The sequence below is a fragment of the Chiloscyllium punctatum genome, chromosome 22 (genome assembly GCF_047496795.1).
Source record: "Chiloscyllium punctatum isolate Juve2018m chromosome 22, sChiPun1.3, whole genome shotgun sequence".
Taxonomy (NCBI): domain Eukaryota; kingdom Metazoa; phylum Chordata; class Chondrichthyes; order Orectolobiformes; family Hemiscylliidae; genus Chiloscyllium; species Chiloscyllium punctatum.
This window is the reverse complement of record NC_092760.1, coordinates 24274201-24300221: the sequence shown is the minus strand read 5'-3', so window position 1 is coordinate 24300221 and position 26021 is coordinate 24274201. Positions and strand designations below refer to the sequence as shown.

The window sequence follows — 26021 nt, the reverse complement described above, 5'->3', positions numbered from 1 at the left end:
AGGGATGTTATTTGGGTAGAACTGAGAAATAAGACAGGGATGATCACCTTATTGGGATTGTATTATAGATCCACTAATAGTCAGTGGGAAGTTGAGAAACAAATTTGTAAGGAGTTTACAGTTACCCATAAGAATAATAAGATTGTTACGATAGGGAATTTTAACTTACCAAACATAAACTGGGACTGTCATTGCGTTAAGGGTTTAGATGGAGAGGAATTTGTTAGTTGTGTACAAGAACCTTTTCTGATTCAGTATGTGGATGTATCTACTATAGAAGGTGCAAAACTTGACCTACTCTTGGAAAATAAGGCAGGGCAGGTGACTGAGGTGTCTGCGGGGGAGCACTTTGGGGCCAGCAACCATAATTCTATTAGTTTTAAAATAATTAATGGAAGAGAATAGACCGGATCTAAAAGTTGAAGTTCTAAATTGGAGGAAAGCTAATTTTGATGGTATTAGGCAAGAACTTTCAAAAGCTGACTGGGGGGCAAATGTTCACAGGTAAAGGGGTGGCTGGAAAACGGGAAGCTTTCAGAAATGAGATAACGAGTGTCCAGAGGCAGTATATTCCTGTTTGGGTGAAAGGAAAGGTTGATAGTTATAGGGAATTCTGGATGACTAAAGAAATCTAGGTTTGGGTTAAGTAAAAGGAGGAAACAAGTGTTAGGTATAGACAGGAAAGATCGAATGAATCCTCAAAAAAGTATAAAGGCAGTAGGAATACACTTGCGAGGGCAGCTGCCAGGAGGGCAAAAAGGAACAGGATATAGCTTTAGCAAATAGGATTAAGGAGAATCCAAAAGGTTTTTTATAAATATATTAAGGACAAAAGGGTAACTAGGGAGAGAATAGGCCCCCTTAAAGATCAGCAAGGCAGCCTGTGTGTGGAGCCACAGCAGATTGGGGAAGATTCTGAATGAGTATTTTGCATCAATGCTTACTGTAAAGGAGGACATGGAAGATATTGAATGTGGGGAAATAGATGGTGACATCTTGAAAAATGTCCATATTACAGAGGTGTTGGTGCTGAATGTCTTGAAATGCATAAAAGTGGATAAATCCCCAGGACCTGATCAGGTGTACCCTAGAGCTTTGTGGGAAGCTAGTGAAATGATTGCTGGGCCCCTTGCTGAGATATTTGTATCATCGACAGTCACAAGTCAGGTGCCAGAAGACTGAAGGTTGGGTAATGTGGTGCCACTGTTTAAGAAAGGTGAGAAGGAAAAGCCAGCAAAAAAAGAGAATTGATGAGGGCAGTAAACATGAGCAGTAAACATGATCTATATGGACTTCAGTCAGGTGTATGGCAAGGTTCCTCATGGGAGACTGATTAGCAAAGTTAGATCTCATGGAATACAGGGAGAAATAGCCATTTGGATACAGAATTAACTCGAAGGTAGAAGACAGAGGGTGATGATGGAGGGTTGCTTTTCAGACTGGAAGCCTGTGACCAGTAGTGTGCCACAAGGTCCACTGATTTTCGTCATTTATATAAATGACTTGGATGTAAACATAGGAGCTTTAGTTAGCAAGTTTACAGATGACACGAAAATTGGAGATGTAGTGGACAGCGCCAAAGGTTACCTCAGAGTACAACAGAATCTTGATCAGCTGGGCCAATGGGCTGAGGAGTGGCAGATGGAGTTTAATTTAGATAAATGCGACATGCTACACTTTGGAAAAGCAAATTACAGCAAGACTTATACATTTAATGGTAAGGTCCTGGGGAGTGTTGCTGAGCAAAAAAACCTTGAAAGTCAAGTTGCAGGTGGATAGGATAGTAAAGGAGGTGTTTGGTAGGTTTCCTTTATTGGTCACAGCATGGAGTATAGGAGTTGGGAAGTCATGTTGCATCTGTACAGGACATTGGTTATGCCACTTTTGGAATATTGCGTGCAATTCTGGTCTCCCTCCTATCAGAAGGATGTTGTGAAACTCGAAATGGTTTGGAAAAGATTCACAAGGATGTTGCCAGGGTTGGAGGATTTGAGCGGGACACTAAATAGGCTGGGACTGTTTTTGCTGGAGTGTCGGAGGCTGTGAGGTGACCTCATAGAGGTTTATAAAATCATGAGGGGAGGTCAGAACTAGAGGGCATAAGTTTAGGGTGAGAGGGGTAAAATATAAAAGGGACCCAAAGGATAACATTTTCACGCAGAGGGTGGTGTGTGTGTGTGTGGAACGAGTTGCCAGAGGAAGTGGTGGAGGCTGGTGCAGTTACAGCATTTAAAAGGCATTTGGATGGGTAGATGAATAGGAAGGATTTAGAGGGATATGGGCCAAGTGCTGGCAAATGGAACTAGATTAGGTTGGGATCGGGTTGGCATGGACAAGTTGGCCAAAGGGTCTATTTCTGTGCTGTACATCTCTATGACTCTATTAAAGTCCACCGGGATTTTTAAAAATTATTCCACCATGGAATGTGGGCTTCACTATCAAATTCATCATTTGTTTCCCATCCTATTTGCCCCAGGAAGGCGGTGGTGAACCTCGTAATTTAATAGCTAATATCATCAATACTGTGCAGCCCAGCTCAGCACAGAGGAAAAGACAAGTCTGAAGCAGTTGTCAGCCATGAAGTGCCAAGTGCATGATCCATCTCAGGTTCTTCCAGAGGTCACCAGTATCACAGATGCCAGTCTTCAGACAATTCAATTCACTCCACTAGTTGTCAAGAAAACACTGGGTATTGCAAATGCTGTGGGCATTAAAAGGCTTTTGCTCCAGAACTAACCGTGTCCCTGGCCAAGCTATTCCAAATAATTACAACATTGTCATCTACCCAGCAACATGGAAAATCGTTCAGTTTCTATACACAGTAGGACAAATTCAACCTAGCCAATTACTGCTCTATCAATCTACCCTCAATTATTAGCAAGTGGTGAAAGATAGAGTAATCAAATTGCACTGATCATGAGTAATATGCGCACTGTCAGTTTGGGTTCTGCCAGGGCTACTCAGCTCTTAATGCCATTGGTTTAAATGCTAATGGCTATCACTTTCACTCTTCCACTCACCTCTGGAATTCAGGTTTTTGCTGACCAAGATTATAGCCAATGTTGGATCGGAGTATTTATGGCAAATCATAAAAAAGTCAGCGTTCTTGATTTGGTTAGATGGGATTTGTCCTAGTTTTCATAGGCAGTGTACATCTGTGGAATTGTTAGGTGGATCTGATGTTGTCAGGGCCATAGTTTTTGTAATGTCTAAGAACTACTTAAAGTGCTGGACATCACATGCAGCGAATCAAATTGGCCAAAAACTAACATCTTTGATCGTGAGGATTTCAGGGGCACCCCAATTTCTAGCTGAAAATGCTTCAGTTTTGACCTTTGCACTGATGTGCTGGCCCTCCTGATCATTGAGGATGGGAATACTTAGGAAAGGTCATTCACCCATTCTTTGTTTAATTGCTCACTACCATTCACAACACAACATATGGCAGATCTGTTTGATGTAGGATTGCTTAGCTACGTCTTCATGTTCCATGTCCCTTCAGTCTAACTCATCCATGCCAACCAGATATCCTATATTAATCTGGTCCCATTTGTCAGTATTTGGGCCATTTCCTTCTAAACCATTCCTGCTCATATCTCTATTCAGATGCATTTTTAAATATTGTAATTGTATCAACCTCCACCACTTCCTCTGGCAGCTCATTCCATACACACACCATCCTCTGTGTGAAAATGTTGCCCCTTTGGTCCCTTTCAAAACTTTCCACCCTCACCTCAAACCTACGTCCTCTAGTTTTGGACTCCCCCAGCCCAGAGAAAAGACTATCCTTAATCAGTCCTTGCCTTTCCAAATACATGTAAAGCTATCCCTCAATATTTCCTCCAACAACTTGCCCACCATCAATGTCAAGTTTACTGGTCTATACTTCCCTGGCTTTTCCTTACCAGCACTCTTAAATAGTGGCACCACATTAGCCAACCTCCAGTTTTCTAGCACCTTGCCTGTGGCTATCAATGATACAAATATCTCAGCAAGGGGCCCAGCAATCTCTTCCCTCGCTTCCCACAGAGTTCTAGGGTACACCTGATCAGGTACTGGGGATTTAAGCCATCCAGCATCTCCTCTGAAATATGAACGTTTCTCAAGATGTCGCTATTTATTTCCCCACATTCTTTATCTTCCACATTCTTCTCCACTGTAAACATTTTTCAAGATGTCACCACCTATTTCTCCACATTCTGCATCTTCTGGGTCCTTCTCCACAGTAATTACTGATGAAAAATAATCACTTTGTATCTGCCCCATTTCCGGCAGTTCCACACAAAGGCTGCCTTGCTGATCTTTGAGGGGCCCTATTCTCTCCCTAGTTACCCTTTTGTCCTTAACGTATTTGTAGAATCCCTTTGGATTCTCCTTAACCCTATTTGTCAAAGCTATCTCATGTTCCCTTTTCGCCCTCCTGATTTGCCTCTTAAGTATACTCCTAACTGCTTTTATACTCTTCTAGAGAATCACTCGATTTCTGCTGTCTATACCTGATATATGCTTCCTTCTTATTCTTGATCAAAATCTCAAATTTCTCCAATCATCCAGCATTCCCAATACCTAGCAGTCTTGCCCTTCACCCTAACTGGACTCTCGCTATCTCATTTTTAAAGGCTTCACATTTTTTAACTCTACCTGTAAACATCCACATCAACTTTTGAAAGTTCTTGCCTAATACTGTCAAAATTGGCCTTCCTCCAATTTAGAACTTCAACTTTTAGATCCGGTCTATCTTTTTCCATCACTATTTGAAAACTAATAGAATTATGGTTGCTAGCCCCAAAGTAGTTCGCCACCTCCAATTTTGATGTCATCTGCAAACTTACTAACTATACCTCTTATGCTCGCATCCAAACCATTTATATAAATGACAAAAAAGTAGGGTTTGGAGGGATATGGGCCAGGTGCAGGCAGGTGGGACTAGATTGGGTTGGGACATCTGGTCGGCATGGACGGGTTGAACCGAAGGGTCTGCTTCCATGCTGTACATCTCTATGACTCTATTACTCTAAGTCACAGCCAGACCAATCACAAATCATTCGACTGAACCATTTACTGCAAGACATTGATATCCCCAACCCAAAGAATGTTTTGGATCACTGCCACTAAGTGCTGTTCAATACAGAGTAGTATTGATTCATCTGCTGTACAGGACATTGGTTAGGCCACTGTTGGAATATTGCGTGCAATTCTAGTCTCCTTCCTATGGGAAAGATGTTGCGAAACTTGAAAGGGTTCAGAAAAGATTTACAAGGATGTTGCCAGGATTGAAGGATTTGAGCAATAGGGAGAGGGTGAACAGGTTGGGGCGGTTTTCCCTGGAGCATCAGAGGCTGAGGGGTGACCTTATACAGGTTTATAAAATCATGAGGGGCATGGGTAGGATAAATAGTCAAAGTCTTTATTGTGGGGTGGGGGACTCCAGAACTAGAGGATGAGAGGGGAAAGATATAAAAGGGACCTAAGGGGCAACATTTTCACACTGTGGGTGGTATGTGCATGGAATGAGCTGCCAGAGGAAGTGATGGAGGCTGGTACAATTGCAACATTTAAAAGGCATCTGGATGGGTATATGAATAGGAAGGGTTTGGAGGGATATGAGCCAGATGCTGGCAGGTGGGACTAGATTGGGTTGGGATATCTGGTTGGCACGGACAGGTTGGACGGAAGGGTCTGTTTCCTTGCTGTATCTGCTGAATAGGTGGTAACTGCTAAAAGGTTTCTTTGTCCATGTCTGGTTAAATGCCATAAAACTTCATGGACTCAGAAGTCTCTGTTGAGGACTCAGGACAATTCCCTTCTCACTGTATGCCATTGCAACACCACCTATGGTGGGTGCGTCCTTCTGGTAGGACAGAGTATTCCGAGCAATAGTGATTGCCTGAAAGGTCTGATTATAAAAGTGAGCTTGGAGGGAACTTTTGCTCGAGATTAATAAGCAACAGTGGTGGACCTGAAAGGTATTTATGGCAAGAACCCAGCAAAAGACAGTGTCAGGCAGCTTGCAAAAAAAAACTGAGACAGATGTCAGCATAAGTGACAATACTATTTAAACAAATAGAGACATTTCAGTCATCCGAAGTGCACAAAATGTACCACTCCAGAATGTAACTCATGAACTGGACAACCACTCTTACAGGAGGTATTGGCAGGTACAGTGTCTTGAGCTCCGGGTGTCAGAGCTTGAGCGACAGCTGGTATCACTATGGTGGATCCATGAGGCTGAGAGCTTGGTAGATAGCAGGTTTCTGAATGTGATCAGCCTGTATCTTAAGTGTATGCTTCAGAGAGAAAGTATGTAGTATAGGCAGGTAGTATAGCATTTCCTTGACTGCGTCTCGCATCAGCCAGTATTCAGTCCAGAATACTGGAGTGTGATCTTACATCTGGTGAATGCAGATTGAGCCAAGACCACGGGACCATGGACGGATCAGCTTTCAGTTGGTAGGTTGAAGGATACAGATTAGCAAATCAATATAATAGTTAGGGCTCAGAACAGAACTGTGGCCATAGACATGAATTCAAGATAGTACATTACCTTACAAAAAACTGGAAATCAGAAACAAAAACTGAAATTGCTGGAAAAATCCAGTAAGTTTGGCAGCATCTATGGAGAAAAATCAGAGTTAACGTTTCGGGGCCAGTGACCCTTCTTCAGAACTGATGGTAGCTACAAAAAGGTTGATATTTATGTAGAAGATGGAGGTAAACAACAAGTGGAGGTACAGCTCAAAGAGAGGGGAAAACAGTTGGACAAAGGAGTGGTTAAAGATCAATCTGGGGGAATGAATATCTGCTAATTGGGGGAGCTGTTAGTAGCTCTCAACACGTTGAGTGATAGCAGCGGGGGTGGGAGTAGACATGGCCTCAAGCCCTAAAATTGTTGAACTCAATATGAAATCCAGAAGGCTGCAGAATTCCATGCGTTAAATGAGATCTGACCCATCTCCCACAGTTTGGTCCCCAACCCCTCTCTTCCCTCCCACAAGAGCAATAGGGTCCCCCCTTGTCCTCACCCACCATTCCACTAGCATCCACATCTGCAGAATCATTAACTGCGATTTCTGACACCTCGAGCGGGATGCTACCACCAGAAATATATTATCGTCCCCCTCCCTTGTCAGCCTTCTACAGGGACCATTCCCTCCAGGACACCCTGGTCCACTCCTCCTTCACTCCCAACAAGTCCCCACACCCACCACGGCAACTGCAGAAGGTGTAACAGCTGCCCTGTTACTTCCTCTGTCCTCACCATCCAAAGCCTAAACACACCTTCCAAGTGAAGCAGCACTTTACCAGCACTTCACACAATCTAGTCTCTTGTATTCTCTGTTCACAATATGTTCTCCTTTAGACTGGGGAAATGATGCGTAAATTGAGTGACCTATTAGTGAGTTTTGAGAAGATTTGTAGCTCAGGTTGAGGTTCTAGATGTAGGTTTGCTCGCTAAGCTGGAAGGTTTCCTTACTAGCTAACATCATCAGTGAGCCTCCAGGTGAAACGCTAGTGGTATGGCCCAGTTTTTATTTGTGTGTTTAGGTTTCCTTGTGTTGGTGACGTCATTTTCTGTTCTTTTTCTCAGGGAGTGGTAAATGGGATTCAAGTCAATGTGTTTGTTGATAGAGTTCCAGTTGGAATGCCATTCTTCTAGGAATTCTCACGCATGTCTGTTTGGCTTGTCCTAGGATGGATGTGTTGTCCCAGTCGAAGTGGTGTCCTTCCTCATTTGTATGACATGAGCATCAGCTAGCCACAAAAAGACATGACCCACTCTCACTAGTATCTTTACATATAGATGAAGAAGGACACCACTTCGACTGGGACAACGCATCCATCCTAGGATGGGTCAATAAACACATTGACTTGGATCCCATTTACCACCCCATGAGAAAAAGAACAGAAAATGACATCACCACAGGAAATGATGTCACCAACCCAAGGAAAACTAAACACACAAATTAAAAGTGGGCCATACCACCAGCGCTTCATTTGGAGGCTCATTAATGACTTACCTAGTATGGTGACAAAATGTCTGAAACCGAACCTACCATCTCAGCAAGCAAATCTACATCCTGAGTGACACCTGTTTTGTCTGCAAAAAAGACCCTAAGCTCCTAATTGCCTGCTATTTGAACACACACAATGCTCCCCGGCCAACACCTCTGTCTCAGGCTTGCTGCAGCATTTCAGTGAAGTTCAGTGCAACCTGGAATAATAGCACCTCATTTTCTATTTGGGAACTTTATGGCCTTCTGGATTCAATATAGAGTTCAACAATTCTGGGGCTTGAGGCCATGTCCTTAGTCCCAACCCCAAATACCAGTCCTTGGCATTACGCATTGGCATCTTGGCCACAACGCATTGGCAACTACTAATAGTCCCCATTTGCAGCTATTCACTTCCCCAAATTGACCTTTAACCAGTCCTTTTGTTTGTCCAACTGTTTTTGTCACTCCTTGAGCTCTATCTTCACCTTTCGTTTACTCTCCTCTCTCCTGCCATCCCATTTCTGGTAGCTCTGAAGCTAGTTTTGAAGGGTGACTGGACCAGAAAGATTAACTCCGATTTCTCTCTATAGATATTGCCAGACTTGTCGTGTTTTTTCACCAAGTTCTGCTTTTGTTTTTGTGTTTGGTATATTACCTTGCTATTACCAGGTTCAAGGATGTCACTAAGCTACTCCAGAACACTTGGGGAGGGGGGGAAAGAAACCAGAGGTCATAGTCATATTGGGAAAAAAGGGATGAGCTTCTGCAAGCAGACTTTAGCAAACTAGAGAACATACCGGCAAGCTACTCAAAGTTATTAATGTCCAGATTATTCCCAGTGTCTAAAAATAGAAGGATAGAGAAGGTGATAGTGTGCCTCAAGAAAGGGGGCAGTAGGGAGGATATTGATTGCTGGGAAATACTTAAAACTAGTATGCAGGTACAGCAGGCAATAAGGAAGGCAAATGGAAATGTAGCACTTATTACTAAAATAAAAGTGTATAATAGCAGGGAAGTCTTACAATTGTACAAGGCATTGGTGAGATCGCATGTGGAGTACCTTGTACAGTTTTGGTCCCTTACTCGAGGAAAGACAATTGAATTGGAGGCAGTTAAGAGAAGGTTTGCTATATTAATTCTTATGAAAGGCTTGCCTTATGAAAAGAGATTGCACAGTTTGGGCCTATTTTTGCTAGTGTAAGAATGGGAGGAGACCTAGAAATACAGAAGGTGTGAAAGGGAATTAACAAAGTACACGTAGAGTGGATGTTTCTCTTTATGGGTCAATTTTGAATGAGAGGTTACAGTTTTAAGTTAAGGAATAGCAGATTTCATACAGAGATGAAAAGGAATTACTTCTCTCAAAGGCTCGTGAATCTGTGGAATTAATTACCCTTGCGTAGGGTGGAAGTTTGCACAGTGAATACATTTGAGGAACTAGACAGCTTTTTCGTTAATAATGAGTTAAAAGAGCGGGCAGGAAAGTGGAGTTGAGGCCAAGATGAGATCAGCTATGATCATATCAAATGGCAGAGTGGCTCAAGGGGCTGATATGCCTACACCAGCTACTAGTTCTTATGTTCTTATTGGGCAAATGCAGGACATTTACAAAAATCATAAAACAATCAGGCAGAGTCAATGTGGATTTGTTAAAGGAAACAATGTCAAATTTGTTAGTTTTTTTGAGGGTGTAGAGTAGATGAAAAGGTTTAGCTTTTCAAAAAGCATTCAAAAAACTGCCATAAAAGGTTACTGTGCAAGAGATCATTAGTATTGGAGATTATATATTGGCATGGATAGAGTCTAGATAATTGCATCATTTTCAGGCTTATTAACTGTATTGAGTGGTATGCCACAGTGATTAGTGCTGAGGTCTCAACTATTCACAATCTATGTCAATGACTTGGATGAATGGACCAATTGTTTTGGAAGTGAACTTGTTGATGCTACACCGACAGAGAGGAAAGTAAATCACTGATTTAAGGTGATTGAAAAGAGAAGCAGCAATGACCTGAGAAAAAACATTTTTAGGTAGCCAGTGGTTAAGGTCTGAATGCACTGCCTGAAAATGTGGTAAAGGCAGACTTAATCTCTTTCAAAAGAGAAATGGATAAGTGCCAAAATAAAACAAAATTGCAGGATTAAGGGGAAAGTGTGAGTGAGTGGGGTTAGCGGAGCTGCTCTTACACAGAGCCAGCAGAGAGACAAGGGGCTGAGTGGGCTCTGTCTGCAGATCATATGAATGTGACGAAAGATCACACTTGCTTTACTTTGTGCTATATGGATGACTGCCCTCCTCACTAATCTGCCCATCCAAAGACCTGGAAAAATAAAGAGTTGGGAAGCAGAACGTTCCTATATGAGGGAAGTGTACATTTTAAAAATGTTCATAGAAGATCAATTATTTGCATAAGTCTCAGCTCACTCACCTCGTGTGGAACTTCATGGAGAAGAATAGCCAGCGTTGTTGTGAGTCCAACCTAGAGGAAAGTATGATTACACATTAACTATCTCAACAACAACACTGCTCTGTCTCCAGTAGTTGACTAGGTCAAACTATACTTCCAGTTTTTTTACACTGCTTAAGAGTTAACTCCTGCCCACTGTAGAGATAGCTGAACAGAACCATGACAAAGAAATCATGAAATCAAACAAACTACAATGATTTATAGAAAAGAAATCTGTCCTTAAACCCAAAAATATTAACTTTCAAGGTGTTCAAAAAATTCCCAATAAAATCAATTACTTACTAGATCAAACACGCACATAGCATATCCTGTTAATTCTCCCACTTTGCTCAGTCCTCAGCCTATTGTACTGTTCTGACAGAGCTCAAGAACAGCATCTCATCTTTCAATTTTGTACTGCCATGTTGAGTCAACACCGCAATCAGCAACATGACATCCTAAACAATATTTGTGCACAGCAGCTATTGGTAAGGATTTGCTTTCCCCCATTCACCACCTCCTCTAGATCCATTGATTTATTGTTTCTTTGCTTGTCCTGTTGGCACCCAATTTTTCTTTTCACCATCAAACCTTTTGTTATTTAGTCTCACCTATCTCCATACTCTTTCTCCAATGTTTCCTCCTGTGCCTCTGCCAAGGTTGAGGGCTGCCTCTGTTTTCATTTCAAACATATTACATCTCTAACGTTTTCCAAGTACGATGAAAGGTCATCAATCATGCAACATGAACTGTTTCATTCTTTGCAGGTGCTGCCAGATCTGCAATATTTCTAGCACTTTGTTGAATAGAACAGGACAACCTCATCCTTAAAGACTGAATTAAAGACCTTAAAGAGCAGTAGTCACTGATCAGACTTTGTAAGCAAGCATTTTTGCTTGGACCACTGAAGAAGATTGATCATGAAGAGGAGTGTGGTACAAACACAAGCGGTCTGTCTACATTTGGAGCACAGATTCTGAAATGAAGAGAAGGGGTCTGTGTTGGGTTCCTATATTGTTTCTATATAACTTTCTTAGAACAGAACATTATTTCTCCATCATTCCAAAGCAAACTGAGACTGACCTTGAAAGCTCCACAACTGCTACATACAAACATTTCAACATGAAGCAGGACGAAGCAACCCAGTCCCTCAAGCCTGTTCTACCATTCAACAAGATCATGGTTAATCTGACTGCAACCTTAAATCCATATTCCTGCTTATCCAATAACCTTTCATCCTGTTGCTTAACAAAAAAATCCATCCAACTTTGCCTTAAAAATATTTAAAGGTCTCTGCTTCTAACACCTACTCAGGAAGAAAGTTCTAAACACACTCAAAGCCCAGAGAAAAAAAAATGACCTCATCTGTTTTAAAAGGGTGACCCTTATGTTAAAATGTGACCCCTACTGTAAGGTTATCCCATAACAGGACACATTGTCTCCACATCCACCCTCAGGAGCTTATATGTTTTAATCAAGTCTCTTCTTCCACATTTCCGAAGATACAAGCTGAGCTCTTCCAACCGTTCCATATAAAACAACTGTTTAATTCCAGAGATTAATGTTGTAAACCTTCTCTGAACTGCTTCTCATACATTTACTTCCTTCACTAAATAAAGTGACCAATACTATACATAGTACTCTAGGTGTTGCCTCAACATTGCCTTGTATAATTGAAGCATAACCTTTCTTTCGCATTCAAATCCTCTTGCACTTAGTAATAACATTCAATTAGCTTTCCTAATCAATTTCTGTAACTGCATATCAATCTGTTATCGTTCATGCATGAGGACACATGTCGCTCCGCATCTCAGAGCTCTGCAAACGCTTACTATTTATATAATACACTTCTTTCTAATTCTTCTTGCCAAAGAAAATTTCACATTTTCCCAAGTTACACTCCATTTGTCACATCTCTGCCCATTCACTTAATCTATCAATATCCATCTGCAGAGTCCTTATATCCTCATCACAACTTACCTTCCCCTTTCCATCTTTGTGGCATCAGCAAATTTGGCAACTTACTTTCAATCTCATTATCCAAGTCATTTACATAAACTTTGGACAGTTGAGGTCCCTGTGGTACACCACTCATTACATGTTGCCTACCTGAATAAAGTTTCATTCATGCCTATTCTATACTCCTGTTAACCAATCGATCTTCTTTTCAAGTTAATATGCTACTCAAAACTAGCAGGTATAGAGGTAAAACTGGCTGCATAATTCACACTGGGAGTTAAATCACCATAGGTTTTACAGAAGGGGTTACAAATAGGCATTACCTGTGATATTTACAGCTGACAAACAAATGCACACCTAGCAATGATCAGGATGCAAAAACAGCTGTTTCACAGTCCTGGCTATCACTTATTAAAATTCTAGCTCATACTAACTTCAGTCTCAGGTATCGAACATTCAGCATAAAACCCAAAAAACACTTTGATTAGATTTCAATCTCTAACTCACAGCTAGATATACCATTCTATCACACCCATGCCCATATATAATCACTAATCATTTTGAAATGAATTTCAACCCATAATGACTTCCCTCCCTCTGAACAAGAATTTCTAAAGAGATGAGTTGCAGCTTTGTTGATTTATTTTTTGAAAATCAGACCAATATTAATGATTAACTTAGGGGCAGCGTGTGCTCAGGGGCCCATGAGTTACTCAGGCAATTCCTAAAGTTCTGTGGCCACACACCAAGTATATTGATTCACCGCCAGATTGTGGAAGTTCTAACAAGCAGAAACCAATTGTCCAATTCACCCATTGCCTCTGTGGTCATTGACCTACACTGGCTCAGAATTAAATAGCCCTTTGAATGTAAACCTCTCATGTGTGTTTGTAAAGCAGTTGATGACAATGCTCCCTATACAGCCCAGGTTTACCTCTGTAGCTTCCTCCAGCCACACGATCCTCAGATATTGGCACTCTCCACCTTTAACATAGTCAACGTTAATCGGCAATGACAATTGGAAAGTGTACTTTCATCTGCAAGGCCCTAGACTACCAAATTCCCTCCCTAAACTCTGCCGTACATCTTTCCTTTTTTAAGACCCACTCTAAAATATCTGCCAATAATTTACTTGGCTCATCACCATTTTTTTGTTTGATACACCCCTGTATACACCTTGGGACATGGCACTACATTAAAGATACTATACAAACACAATTTGTTATTGATACAAAGATATGCATCTCACCATTCTCTTTGCAAGTTATTTCCTTCTGTATTCCTTACCTTTCTGCTGACGAGGAAGCTCCCAGCCACTGCCAGGCCATGTGTGAAGTTATCAATACCATTGGCAATAAGGTTCAGGTACCCACTAATCTATAAAACAATGGTCAAGGTCAAATTTTCAAAATTAAAAACAGATTCAAGGAGGGATCAATTGCGACAAACAACAGTGACCTCTTACCTTAATGATTTGAACAGGCTGAGTTGAAACCTTGAGCTGCAGAGTGGAGTTATGGCAGTGGCCATTACTAAGCTGGACACAAGAACCATTACGACGAGTGTTAGCAGAGGGAATGAGTTTTCCATTTTTAAGGTGTTTAATTGCCTTATCGAGACAGACATGTCCATTCTTGGTCTCAAAAGGTTCCTGAGAGGAGAATGACAAAATTTCAGGTGTAAAGAGAATTAGAAGCCCATTTGCTGCCGGAAGTGGGCGCAATTTGTTTTCAAAAGACAGACAAAGAAAAATTTGTACTTATCTAGACTGAGGACATGCCAAAGCAGAACTACTTGTGAAAAATAATTACTGTTTTAATGCAGGAAAAACAGTCAATTTCACATCGACAAGATCCCACAAACAATTAGATAATGACCAGATAATTTATTTCAACGGGGTAGATTGAGCAGTAAACACATAACAGAATACTCCACTTAGTCAAACAGAATACTTCACTTATTCAAGGCAGCCACCTAATCTCCCTGTAGCACCTCACTGATCTTCATGCAAACTACTTGTACGGTTAAGACAGATTTTTTTTGTGAAATATCAAATCGCATATCACGATGCATCAACTATGCACCCATGAGGGGAAATGGTCATGTACTAAAGAGATTGGAACCCATCGCTGGGTTTGGAGGCAATGTATTTCAAATTCATGTAAATATTGCAAATAAAGGGGTTATAGAACATATTTTGAAATTCTAACATTTGATTTATCTCTGTTGCTTCCTCTTGGGTTTTGAAGGATGCTTGTTAAAGATGTCACTGCAATTCCAGGAGAATCTCACTTTGGTGAAAACAAAAGGCATTGTAATTTACTCTAACATTTCAACAGCTGCTTGTATTTGACTCACATCTTAGATCATAAATACCACAAGATAAACAATGTCACCAGCAAGAATTGCTAGCTTCGCAGCTCAGTCCAACAACACTGCTAAGACCAAATAAATCATTAGGCAATCAAGTGCAACAAAATGGAAACATATCAAAAGAAATAGAGAAAAACCAAGCGGCACTTATGGAATAGTCAAAAATGACCCAAGTGAGCTACTTGTGGAAATATTGATCTCATCATGCTCCATTTGTATTGTTCAAAGTACCAGTATAAAAACCTGCAAGATGCCACGTTCCACCTCCAGCATCTGCTGGAACTTGCAGAGTGACAATTTAAATCAAAATCTATGAACAAAGCGAGCCAGGTTCCCAACTACTGATCATGCCTGACCAGCAAATGAAAGCTTTCAGTTCACATACCAATCACAAACATCCTGATTACTGAGATAATTCATTTGATAGACTGTTCATTGCAACTACCTACATTGTAAAACTGCTCTGGATAGTTCAATTTATGGTGCACTGGGGGCTCCATGTTCTGAAATTAAGATGAAAATAAATTTAAGTTGACAAAAGTGAAAGTATATGTTTGACTGATTGTTCCTGCACTCCCAAAGCCACAGTGCTGGGAAAGAGGGATGTTACAATGTAGAATACCTTATCCATGGAATACGTCTAATATTATATGAGAAAGAAAACTGTTAATATTTGAACATGCAGAAGGAACACGACAACAGGAGAAATTAAGGTAGTGGTATTAGTTTGGTCTGTCCCTGGCAAAGAGTTGACCCAGACATTATGCTGAATATATTCCCTCTATACGTGAAATTCTAAAAGAGCAGAGATCAAAATCAACATGCTTTGTACCAAATAGTCACTGGGATAAGACAATGCATACTGGCAGCTCTTGTAGCATTGAATCTTAGCAAGACTCACTGCCTTCAAGAGAAAGGCATATCCATTTTGTTCTTGTACAGTTGGAAAGGCAAGGAAGTGACAGTTTTCTAAAATGATTGACTGGTGAAACTGAAGTTCCTTAACCTGCCTGTGAATCATTAACTTTGGTGTAACTGATTATTTGTCATGGTGGGATATCATCCTAAGATGAGTCCGGAACAGTTTTACAGTGCTAGTGGTTATAATGAACACATCTACAATTCAGTGGAATTCTCAGTTTTCATTTTATTGATGAAAAATGACACTCTTAGTAAAAATGTTTGTCTTGCATTCATAAGGACAATTCACTGGAAATACCAACATAAAGGAAAAATAACATTTATACTGCATGAGAGATGAGTGCTGACTTGATTAGCAAAGTGGAGTTCAATCTGGATAAATGCAAGACATTGTATTTTGGCACAACCTACAAAGGTAGGGCTTAGATGAAAAGTGTGGTGCTCGAAAAAAAACAGGTCAGGCCGCATCCAAGGAGCAGGAGAGTCATCGTTTTGGGCATGAGCCCTTCATCAGGCTTTATATAATTAATGGTAGGGCCTTGGGTAGAGTTGTAAAACAGATGACACCTAGGGGTTTACGTCACAAATTGACAGGGTGGTTAAAAAGGCATTTGACACATTTCATTGCTTCGTCCATTGAGTGAGAGAGTTGGTGAATCATGTTGAGGTTGTACAGGACATTGGAATACTGCGTCCAGTTCTGGGAGAAAGTGAGACCGCAGATACTGGAGATCAGAGTCAAGACGTGTGGTGTTGGAAAGACACAGCCGGTCAGGTAGCATTTGAGAAGCATGAAAGCCGACGTTTCGAGCATCCGCTCTTCATCAGCAATTGGGGGGCAGGTAGACAAGGGGCCTGGGGGGAGGTAGCTGGGAACTCGATAGGTAGATGAAGGCAGGGTGATGGTGATAGGCCAGAGAGGAGGGTGGAGCAGATAGGTGGGAAGGGAGATGGGCAGTTCAAGAGGGCAATGCTGAGTTGGAGGGTTGGATCTGGGATAAGGTGGGAGCAGGGGAAAATGAGGAAACTAGTGAGATCAACATTGATCCCATGTGGTTTAAGTTCCCAAGGCAGAAGATGAGGCATTTTTCCTCCAGGCGTCAGATGGCTAGAGGTTGGCAATGGAGGTTGCCAAGGACTTGCACACCCCCTCGCACTCTGCCAAGGACATGCAAGTCCTTGACCTCTTTCCACTGCCAGATTCTTGCCATCCAAAGCCTAGAGGAAGAACATCTCATCTTCTGCCTTGAGACCCTCCAACCGCACAGGATCCACGTGGATTTCACTAGTTTCTTCATTTCCCCTGCCTCCACCATAGCCCAGATCCAACCCTCCCAACTCAGCACTGCCCTCTTGAACTACCCTACCTGTCCATCTCCCTTCCCTCCTATCCACTCTACCTTCCTCTCTGACCTATCACCATCATCCCCACCTTCATCTACCTTTTGCATTCCCAGGTACCCTCCCCCCCAGCTCCAATCCCCCCATCCCAATTATTTCTCTGCTACCCCTTACACATTCATAATGAACAGCTCATGCTCAAAACATCAACTCTTCTGATCCTTGGATCCTGCCTGACCAGCTGTGCTTTTCCAGCACCACACTTAACGACTGTGTTCAGTTCTGGCCATCCAATTAGAGGAAGGATATTATTAAGCTGGAGAGGGTTAAGAAGAGGTTTACCAGAATGTTGCTGGGTATGGAAGGTTTGAGTTATAAAGAAAGGCTGGTATTTTTTTCACTGGACCGTAGGAGATTAAAAAGCAACCTGATGGAAATTTATAAAATAATGAGGGGTATAGATAGAGCTAATAGTAGTTATCTTTTCCTTAGGATGGGGGATTTCAAGAGAAGGGAACATATTTTTAAGGTGAGAGGAGAGAGATTTTAAAAAGACATGAGGGGCAGATGTTTTCCACAGAGGGTAGTTCATGTGAGTACAATTAGAACTTTTAAAAGACATTTGAATAAGCGCAGGAATAGGAAGGTTTGGAGGGATATGGGCTGGGAGCAGGCAGGTAGGACTAGTTCAGTTTGGGATTATACTCGGCATGGACTGGTTGGACCAAAGGATTTGTTTCCATGCTGCTTCCTGCATTCATTGTATATATCATGGCCTTCATAGATAGTATGCAAAGAGATGAAATGAATGGAGTACAGCCTATCGTGTACATGTATGTGGAAAACAGAGAAGGCTAATCAATGGTGTTCATGGTAGGCTGTAAAGAATGTGGCTTGGTGGTTTCAAGTCATTATGTCATTCTTGTAAATAGTTACCATGTACTTCTATATTGCGTACTACCAAAATAACTTACTTTGTGGTACTCTTTATCCTCATCTTTATCTGGGAATAATTTCTCCAAAATGAAAAATGCAAGCAATCCAACAATTACCCACAATCCCAACTTCCTCTGCTGTTTACGACTGTGGCTTCCATCTGCACAAATGAAGGGGTTAGAAGAGTAGATTAGTAGACTGGCAAAATGGGCCAAACAAGAACTAGCGCCAAGCAACTGCAAGCCTGGAATATGAGGTATGTTCCAATTCTTCAGGTTCAAAATTGTGGCTTTGCGCAATTTGATCTATTTCATGAACATATCTGATTTGACCATCAAGTCTATTTTTTTTGAAAAAGATAATACTCATTTTCATGATGTGTATTGCTGCCACAGCGATTGCCCTTGCCTAGTTAGACAAAGATGATGACATAACTGAATGGCTTGCTGAGCCACAGAATGGTTCGGGTGAATCATGTTAGTGTGGGCCTCAAGCTACATCTGAGATGGCAGGTTCCCTTTCCTAAAAGGACAAACCAGTTAGATTCAAGACAACCAACAACTTTAAGGTTATTCCCTTTCTATATACAAATCCTCATAATCAAAGAATCTTGAAGTACAAAGCTAGTGATGCAATCCTATGAATACATGAGCCAACTCATCCCAATCTTTCTCCATGATATTGCAACTTTTGTTTTTTGAAATGATCTTTTGTATCATTGCAGTTCAAATCTTCATTTGCAATTTTTCCTCAGTTCTTTCGCCAAATATCATTAGATTGTAACTTCCAATTATCAATGTTGGGAAAATAAGTTCTCCATGCCCACACCATCAAAGCCTTTAGTAATGTTGAGCACTTCTAATGAATCTATCTTCACTACTCTGAGGAGAACAAAGATAGCTCATGAATTGTCATGTAAGCCCCTCATTTCTGGTGCTATTCTGACCATTTTTCTCTGAATGCCAGCCAAACTCTTTAAAAGTTTTTTTTCATAGGATGTGGGTATTGCTGGCAGCATTTACTGTGCATCCCTACGTGCCTTTTAAGCTGGCTTGTTAGATCATTTCAGAGAGCAGCGTCAATGTCAGTGGCCAGACTGAATAAGGATTTTCTTGCTTGAAGGACATTAGTCAACTGGATGACGTTTTACAACAATTGGCAGTGATCATGCAGTCACCATTTTGATTAATTCCAGATTTTAAAAATTTAATTGAAACTTGCGAATTTAAATTCACGTCGCCAGAACATCAGGCTCAGTTTCTGGATTATTAGTCCAGTGACATTACCACTAAGCCACTGCCTCCCTAAGTCTCCAAGTCCTTCCTAAAGTACACTGCCTAAAATCTTTTTTAAAAATGTAGAATCTCTACAGTGTGGAAGTGGGCCATTCAGCTCATTGAGTCCACACCAACCCCCCGAGGAGTGTCCAACCCAGTCCTAACCCCCTACCCTGGCATGCACATCCCGGAACACTACGGGCAATTTAGCATGGCCAATCCTCCTCACCTGCACATCTTTGGACTGTGGGAGGAAACCAGAGCACACAAAAGAAACCCACACAGACACGGGGAGAATGTGCAAATTCCACATAGACAGTCGCCCGAGGCTGGAATCGAACCCAGTTTCCTGGTGCTGTGAGGTGGTACTGCTGAGCTGCCCTATGATTCATTGAGTTTAACCATAATTTCCATGTTTCTATATTTCTCTACTTTTAAAGTTCAGCATCTCATTATGCTCTATTGTATATGAACAGCCTTATTCTAGTCTTTCACAAAGAATTGTGCAGGTGAATCCCCACATTCTGCATCTCATCAAATTGAGCTATATCTCTAATACTCAGCCACCAACAGACTCCATCACTAGGATTGCCAATGTATGCTTCTTGTCAGTCCAAGAGACATATAGAACATAGAACAATACAGCACAGAACAGGCCCTTCAGCCCACTATGATGTGCCGAACATTTGTCCTAGCTTAAGCATCCATCCATGTACCTATCCAATTGCTGCTTAAAGGTTACCAATGATTCTGACTCTGCCACTCCCACAGGCAGCGCATTCCATGCCTCCACCACTCTCTGGGTAAAGAACCTACCCCTGACGTCCCCCCTATACCTTCCACCCTTCACCTTAAATTTATGTCCCCTTGTAACACTCTGTTGTACCCGGGGAAAAAGTCTCTGACTGTCTACTCTATCTATTCCCCTGATCATCTTATAAACCTCTATCAAGTCACCCCTCATCCTTCGCCATTCCAATGAGAAAGGCCTAGAACTCTCAACCTATCCTCGTATGACCTATTCTCCATTCCAGGCAACATCCTGGTAAATCTTCTCTGCACCCTCTCCAAAACTTCCACATCTTTCCTAAAATGAGGTGACCAAAACTGCACACAGTACTCCAAATGTGGCCTAACCAAGGTCCTGTACAGCTGCAACATCACCTCACGACTCTTGAATTCAATCCCTCTGCTAATGAATGCTAATACACCATAGGCCTTCTTACATCAATGCATTTAACTTAGCCAACCATACTGATAGTCACCATTGCCCATTAAATTCTACATGCGTTCACCTTGACAGTGCTTATAATACTGGATTTATCCCCCCCCTCTTTTTCCGAATGCTGATGTGACATATGAAACTCATGCACAAAGATCTTCTTGGCAAAATCACTAATCATTTCTCTTTAGGTTTCTTCCACTTGGATACAGTGAGATTAGCTTATCAAATTCTTTTCTGTGCTCATATAAGGCAGCAACTTTCAAAACTGCAGCCTTTTTGTTTCTCATCACTCCATATGTTGCCATTTTGAGCTGCATTGTCTGCTTTGTGGACACTGCATAAGTACAAGCTTTGGGGCTTATTCTTTACCTGGATTACTGTTGCATGTGTAGGCCCATGCCTCAGGCAATAGGTGGAGAAAGACATCCCCGAGCAGCCCACCAATGGCAAAACTCAACAACCGTTTCAAACGTTGGGACCCATCTGCAACAGTAGAACAGAGAAAAGGGAAGTCAAGCTCTGCCCATTGACAGTGCAAACAATAAAGCAAAGGGCAACCATAGTTTCACTGAATAGTCGGTGCTGGTACGTTGGTCAGGTATCTGAATATTAACTGACTAAAATATGGCAGTGATGACTCACCTTTCTGCTGTCCAGTTGTCAATGAGCTAACCCAATAGCATTCAGTCCAGGTGCACGTCCTATTATTAAACATAGGCACTGAATTTTATGTCTCTATAACTAGGATATCCTTATGGATTAGCATTTACAGCTACCTGGAAAGTCTCCCAGTTTCACTGCTTGATCAAATTGCACAGTTGTTCTCTCAACATCAGTACTGCACCATATCTAAAATAGTTTCTCATCTTGTCCAGTTTAAGAAATATTAATGACCAGCCTCAGCCACTGTTCATTCAAGAGCATCATTTGATGATTCCCCTGCCAAAGAAAAATTTAACCTCTATTCAGTGCCTTCCCATAATAGTATGGCTGCAATTGGGAGTTCAATGCATGAAATACCTGTTTCAGTTTCAACTAATTGATTTCAGCTTCCCCACTATAACCTTCTTTATCTACATCTTTACAAAGGCACTAACTGTTCATGGCACTTGAAAAATTGCACATACATCTCCTGTTTAAACATCATTTTCTTTGTTCACTTCACACTCCTCCTTCCCCAAGAGGTCAATCAGCCCTGCAGGCTCTGAGGTCAACAACCATAGTTTTAATGTTTTTTTCAAAGCATCTTGCAAGTCAATACTTCCACAATTCTTCCCAGTCACTTAATGACAAGCTACTAAATTGCCAGTGCTTAGTTCTCCAAGCCAATGCAAGTTCACGAAGCGGAAAGATTTTAGTTCGCAGTGTGGCTAATGTCCTAGTAACACTTCGGCTATTTTATAAAGCAAGTCTATTTAGTTGGAGCCCACCTGCATGTACTAAGAACAAAGAAAATTACAGCATAGGAACAGGCCCTTCGGCCCTCCAAGCCTGCACCGATCCAGATCCGCTAACTAAACCTGTTGCCTATTCTTTAAGGGTCTGTATCTCTCTGTTCCCTGCCCAGATACATCTTAAATGATACTACCGTGCCTGCCCCTACCACTTCTGCTGGCAATGCATTCTAGGCAACCACCAGCCTCTGCAAGAAAAACTTTCCACGCATATCGCCCAAAACTTTTCCCCTCAGTTTGAACTCTTGATCCCATGTAATTGAATTCTTCACTCTGGGGAAAAAGTTTCTTGCTATCCACCCTGTCTATACCCCTCATGATTTTGAAGGCCTCAATCAGGTCCCCCCTCAACCTTTGTCTTTTCAATGAAAATAATCCTAATCTACTCAACCTCTCTTCATAGCTAGCATCCTCCATACCAGGCAACATCCTGATGAATCTCCTCTGCACCCTCTCCAAAGCATCCACATCCTTTTGGTAATGTGGCAACTGGAAATATGCACAGTATTCCAAATGTGGCTGAACCAAAGTCTTATACAACTGTAACATGGCTGCCAACTCTTATACTTAATACCCCTTCCACTGAAGGGGAGCATGCTGTATACCTTCTTCACCACTCTACTGACCTGCATTGCCACATTTAGGGAATAATGGACCTGAACACCCAGATCTCTCTGTGCATCAATATTCCCCAGGACTTTTCCATTTACTGTATAGTTCGCTCTTGAATTGGAGCTTGCAAAGTGTATCACCTCACATTTGTCTGGATTGAACTCCATCTGCCATTTCTTGGCCTAACTCTCCAATCTATCTATATTCTGCTGTTTTCTCTGCCACTCCACCATTTTATTGTCAACTGCAAACTTGCTAATGAGGCAACCTACACCTTCCTCCAAATCATTTACGTATACCACAAACAACAGTGGTCCCAACACGGATCCCTGTAGAACTCCACTGGTCCCAGGTCTCCATTTTAAGAAGCTCCCTTCCACTACTACTCCCTGTCTCCTGTTGCCCAACCAGTTCTCTATCCATCTAGCTAGAATACTGTGGACCCCATGCAACTTGAGTATATATCCTACCCCTCAGTATCTTCTCCAGCAGCTTCCACTGACGTCAGGTTCACAGGTCTGTAATTACCTAAATTATCCTTGCTACCTTTCTTAAAAACAAGGGGACAACATTAGCAATTCTTCAGTCCTCTGGGTCCTCACCCGTGTTCAAGGATAATGTAAAGATATCTGTTAAAGCCCCAGCTATTTCCTCTCTTGCTTCCCTCAATAAGCTGGGCTAGACCCCACCCGGATCTGTGGACTTGTCCACCTTAATGCCTTTTAGAATACCTAATACTGCCTCCCTCCATATGTTGACTTGACCTAGAGTAATCAAAGATATATCCCTAACGGCAACATCCACCATGTCCCTCTCCTCGGTGAATACTGATGCAAAGGACTCATTAAGAATCTCACCCATTTTCTCTGACTCCACGCATATCTTTCCTCCTTTATGTTTGAGTGGGTCAACCCTTTCCTTAGTTACCCTTTTGCTCTAAATGAATAAAAGGCTTTGGGGTTTTCCTTAACCCTGCTCGCTGAGAATACCTCAGGACCCCTTTTAGCCTTCTTAGTTCATCATTTCAGGTTGGTCCTAATTTCCCAATATTCTTCCAAACCTTTGTCTGTTTTCAGTCACCTAGACCTTACGTATGCTTCCATTTTTCCTCTTAGCTAGTCTCAATTTCACCCAGCATCCATGGTCCCCTAATCTTGTCATTTCTATCCCTCATTTTCACAGGGACCTATTTGTCCTGAACCCTAACCAACCTCGCTTTAAAAGTCTCCCACACATCAAATATGGATTGCCCTTCAATCAGCTGCTCCCAATCTACATTCCCCTGCTCCTACCAAATTTTGCTACAGTTGGCCTTCCCCCCATTTAGTACTCTTCCTGTAAGACCACTCTCATCTTTGTCCAAGAGTATTTCAAAACTTATGAAATTGTGATCACTGTTCCCAAATCTCAATTATTGAAAGATTCTTTACCTGCCAGGCTATTCCTATACCTTAATTCTAGGGTGTCATTTTCCCTCTTCCCATTCAAGAAGGACTGGAATTCAAAATATATTCCATCTGCAGCTACATAGGCAGGAGCTATTAGAAGTAATTTTCAAGACAAACAGAAGTCCCCATAAGCCTACTTCACCCATCTGTTAGTTTGCAGTTGTTTCAGACCTCAAAACTCCTTTTGTGCTGCCCTTCTTTCATTTACTCAACATCCTGAGTGAAAATCACTCTTTAATCTTGAAGCTTCCAGTTAGTGCAGCATTCCTTTTGGGAGAAAGGGAGTTCCATTTTTGTGTGTGGTGAAAGCGCATTCTAAACAGCTCCTGTAATTTTATTATGTCCCCTTGCTCTGGATTTCACATGATTTTTATTGGCTTCCCCTATTTTGAATTTGAAATGAAGTCTTTAACCATTAACGAGGCAATCTAGATCCCATATCTATTATATTAGATTGAATTAAGATCCTACAAACATATCAAACAGCCAAGACAGATGTTATCCACTCTCAGCCTTAAATGAGATTTGATATGGGATGCACAAATCTCTTTTAAAAAGCTCACTGTGTAAGACTTTAGACTCCAAAGAGACTAAAGTTGTAAATATATTTAATGGTTACTTATAGGCCTAATAGTTTACTGTTAGGAAAATAAAAAGAAATGCTTGAGGGAATCATTAGGCATAAATACCTAGATAGAGGGACTTTCTGAAGATATCCAACGTACTTCAAACAAGTCGCACTTTACAAGCGAGACTGTAGTTTTTGGAAAAGTCACCAACATGATGTGTTACAAACCCGTAGAGACCAATAATCTAACAAGAATTGAATACCCAAACAATGCAAACAAAAGTAGTGATGGACAAGATTTCACTTTTTCAAGCTTCTATTGAAATAACCAAACCTAAAGTCAACATTAACAACCAAGTTGTATTTCAATAGAAATGAACTGTACTTCAAATAATTAAGACAGACACCGTTCACTTCAGAGTGCAAGGCTGAATAGCTCGACAATAAAAGGCTTTTATTCACATAGCAGTCAGGATTCCTGTATAAGCTTAGGCTTCATTCTCCCAGAGTTTCACTGATACTTAAGGTAAATATCATTTCCATTGTAACAAAACATATCTTGTTCACGGTATTCCTCTTAGCTGAATCCCATCTCCCAAGCAATTATAACCAGGCTAATTTCTCAAATGTCTAATGACTTCATAGCTAGGAATTCCAATTACATACAGCTTTCCAGAATACGCTTAAGTATCAAAGCAAATTACTGCGGATGCTGGAATCTGAAACCAAAAGAGAAAATGCTGGAAAATCTCAGCAAGACTGGCAGCATCTGTAAGGAGAGAAAAGAGCTAATGTTTCGAATCTAACTGACCCTTTGTCAAAGCTTTGACAAAGGGTCAGTTAGACTCGAAACGTCAGCTCTTTTCTCTCCTTACAGATGCTGCCAGGCTTGCTGAGATTTCCCATGCTCAAGTATCATTTTAGCTTAAAGGGATATCTCACAAATACAAGCTGCTTAGCAAAGCAGAGTTTGTCCAGTAGATGTTGCCTGTTGTTGACTTCCAAAAGGCTTTTGACCAAGTAAAGCACAAGAGGCTGCTCAATAAAATCAGAATCTCTGCAATTACTGGCAATATAGCAAACTGGATTAAGAACTGCCTGGAAGCAAAAGGACAGACTGCAGTTATAGATAGGTTCGGATCTGTTTGGAGGCTGGTCAATAGCAGTGTCATTCACAGTTGGGATCATTTTTTAATTTTGCTATTGATGTAGAGGCACCCGAGAGGGGAGAGGATTTGTAAAATTGTAAATGATATGAAGATATATGCGAGTGTTAAGACTATAGTTGAGACTCAACTACTTTAGACAGATTGTGATATATTGGGGAAGTGAACTCACAACCAGATGATGACAATCTAGAGAAGTGAAGTATTATACAGGACCAATGTTCAATATATGTATATCCTCCAGGGAAAGTATTAACGTTCAATAGAGGAAGTGAAAACATCGCTAAAGGTCCCAGAACA

General features: G+C 41.3%; 1 protein-coding gene across 1 annotated transcript in view; it reads right to left on the bottom strand.

Moving 5' to 3' along the window:
- Positions 1 to 26021, bottom strand: part of slc39a13 (solute carrier family 39 member 13) — a 61862-nt gene that overhangs the window by 7424 nt on the left and 28417 nt on the right. Inside the window, exons 3-7 of the mRNA XM_072591895.1 lie at positions 20843 to 20956; positions 18010 to 18131; positions 13866 to 14051; positions 13688 to 13777; positions 10424 to 10474 (exon numbers count right to left, since the gene is read on the bottom strand). Of these exons, the coding sequence (XP_072447996.1) occupies positions 10424 to 10474; positions 13688 to 13777; positions 13866 to 14051; positions 18010 to 18131; positions 20843 to 20956 (563 nt within the window). The remainder of the gene's footprint in view (positions 1 to 10423; positions 10475 to 13687; positions 13778 to 13865; positions 14052 to 18009; positions 18132 to 20842; positions 20957 to 26021) is intronic.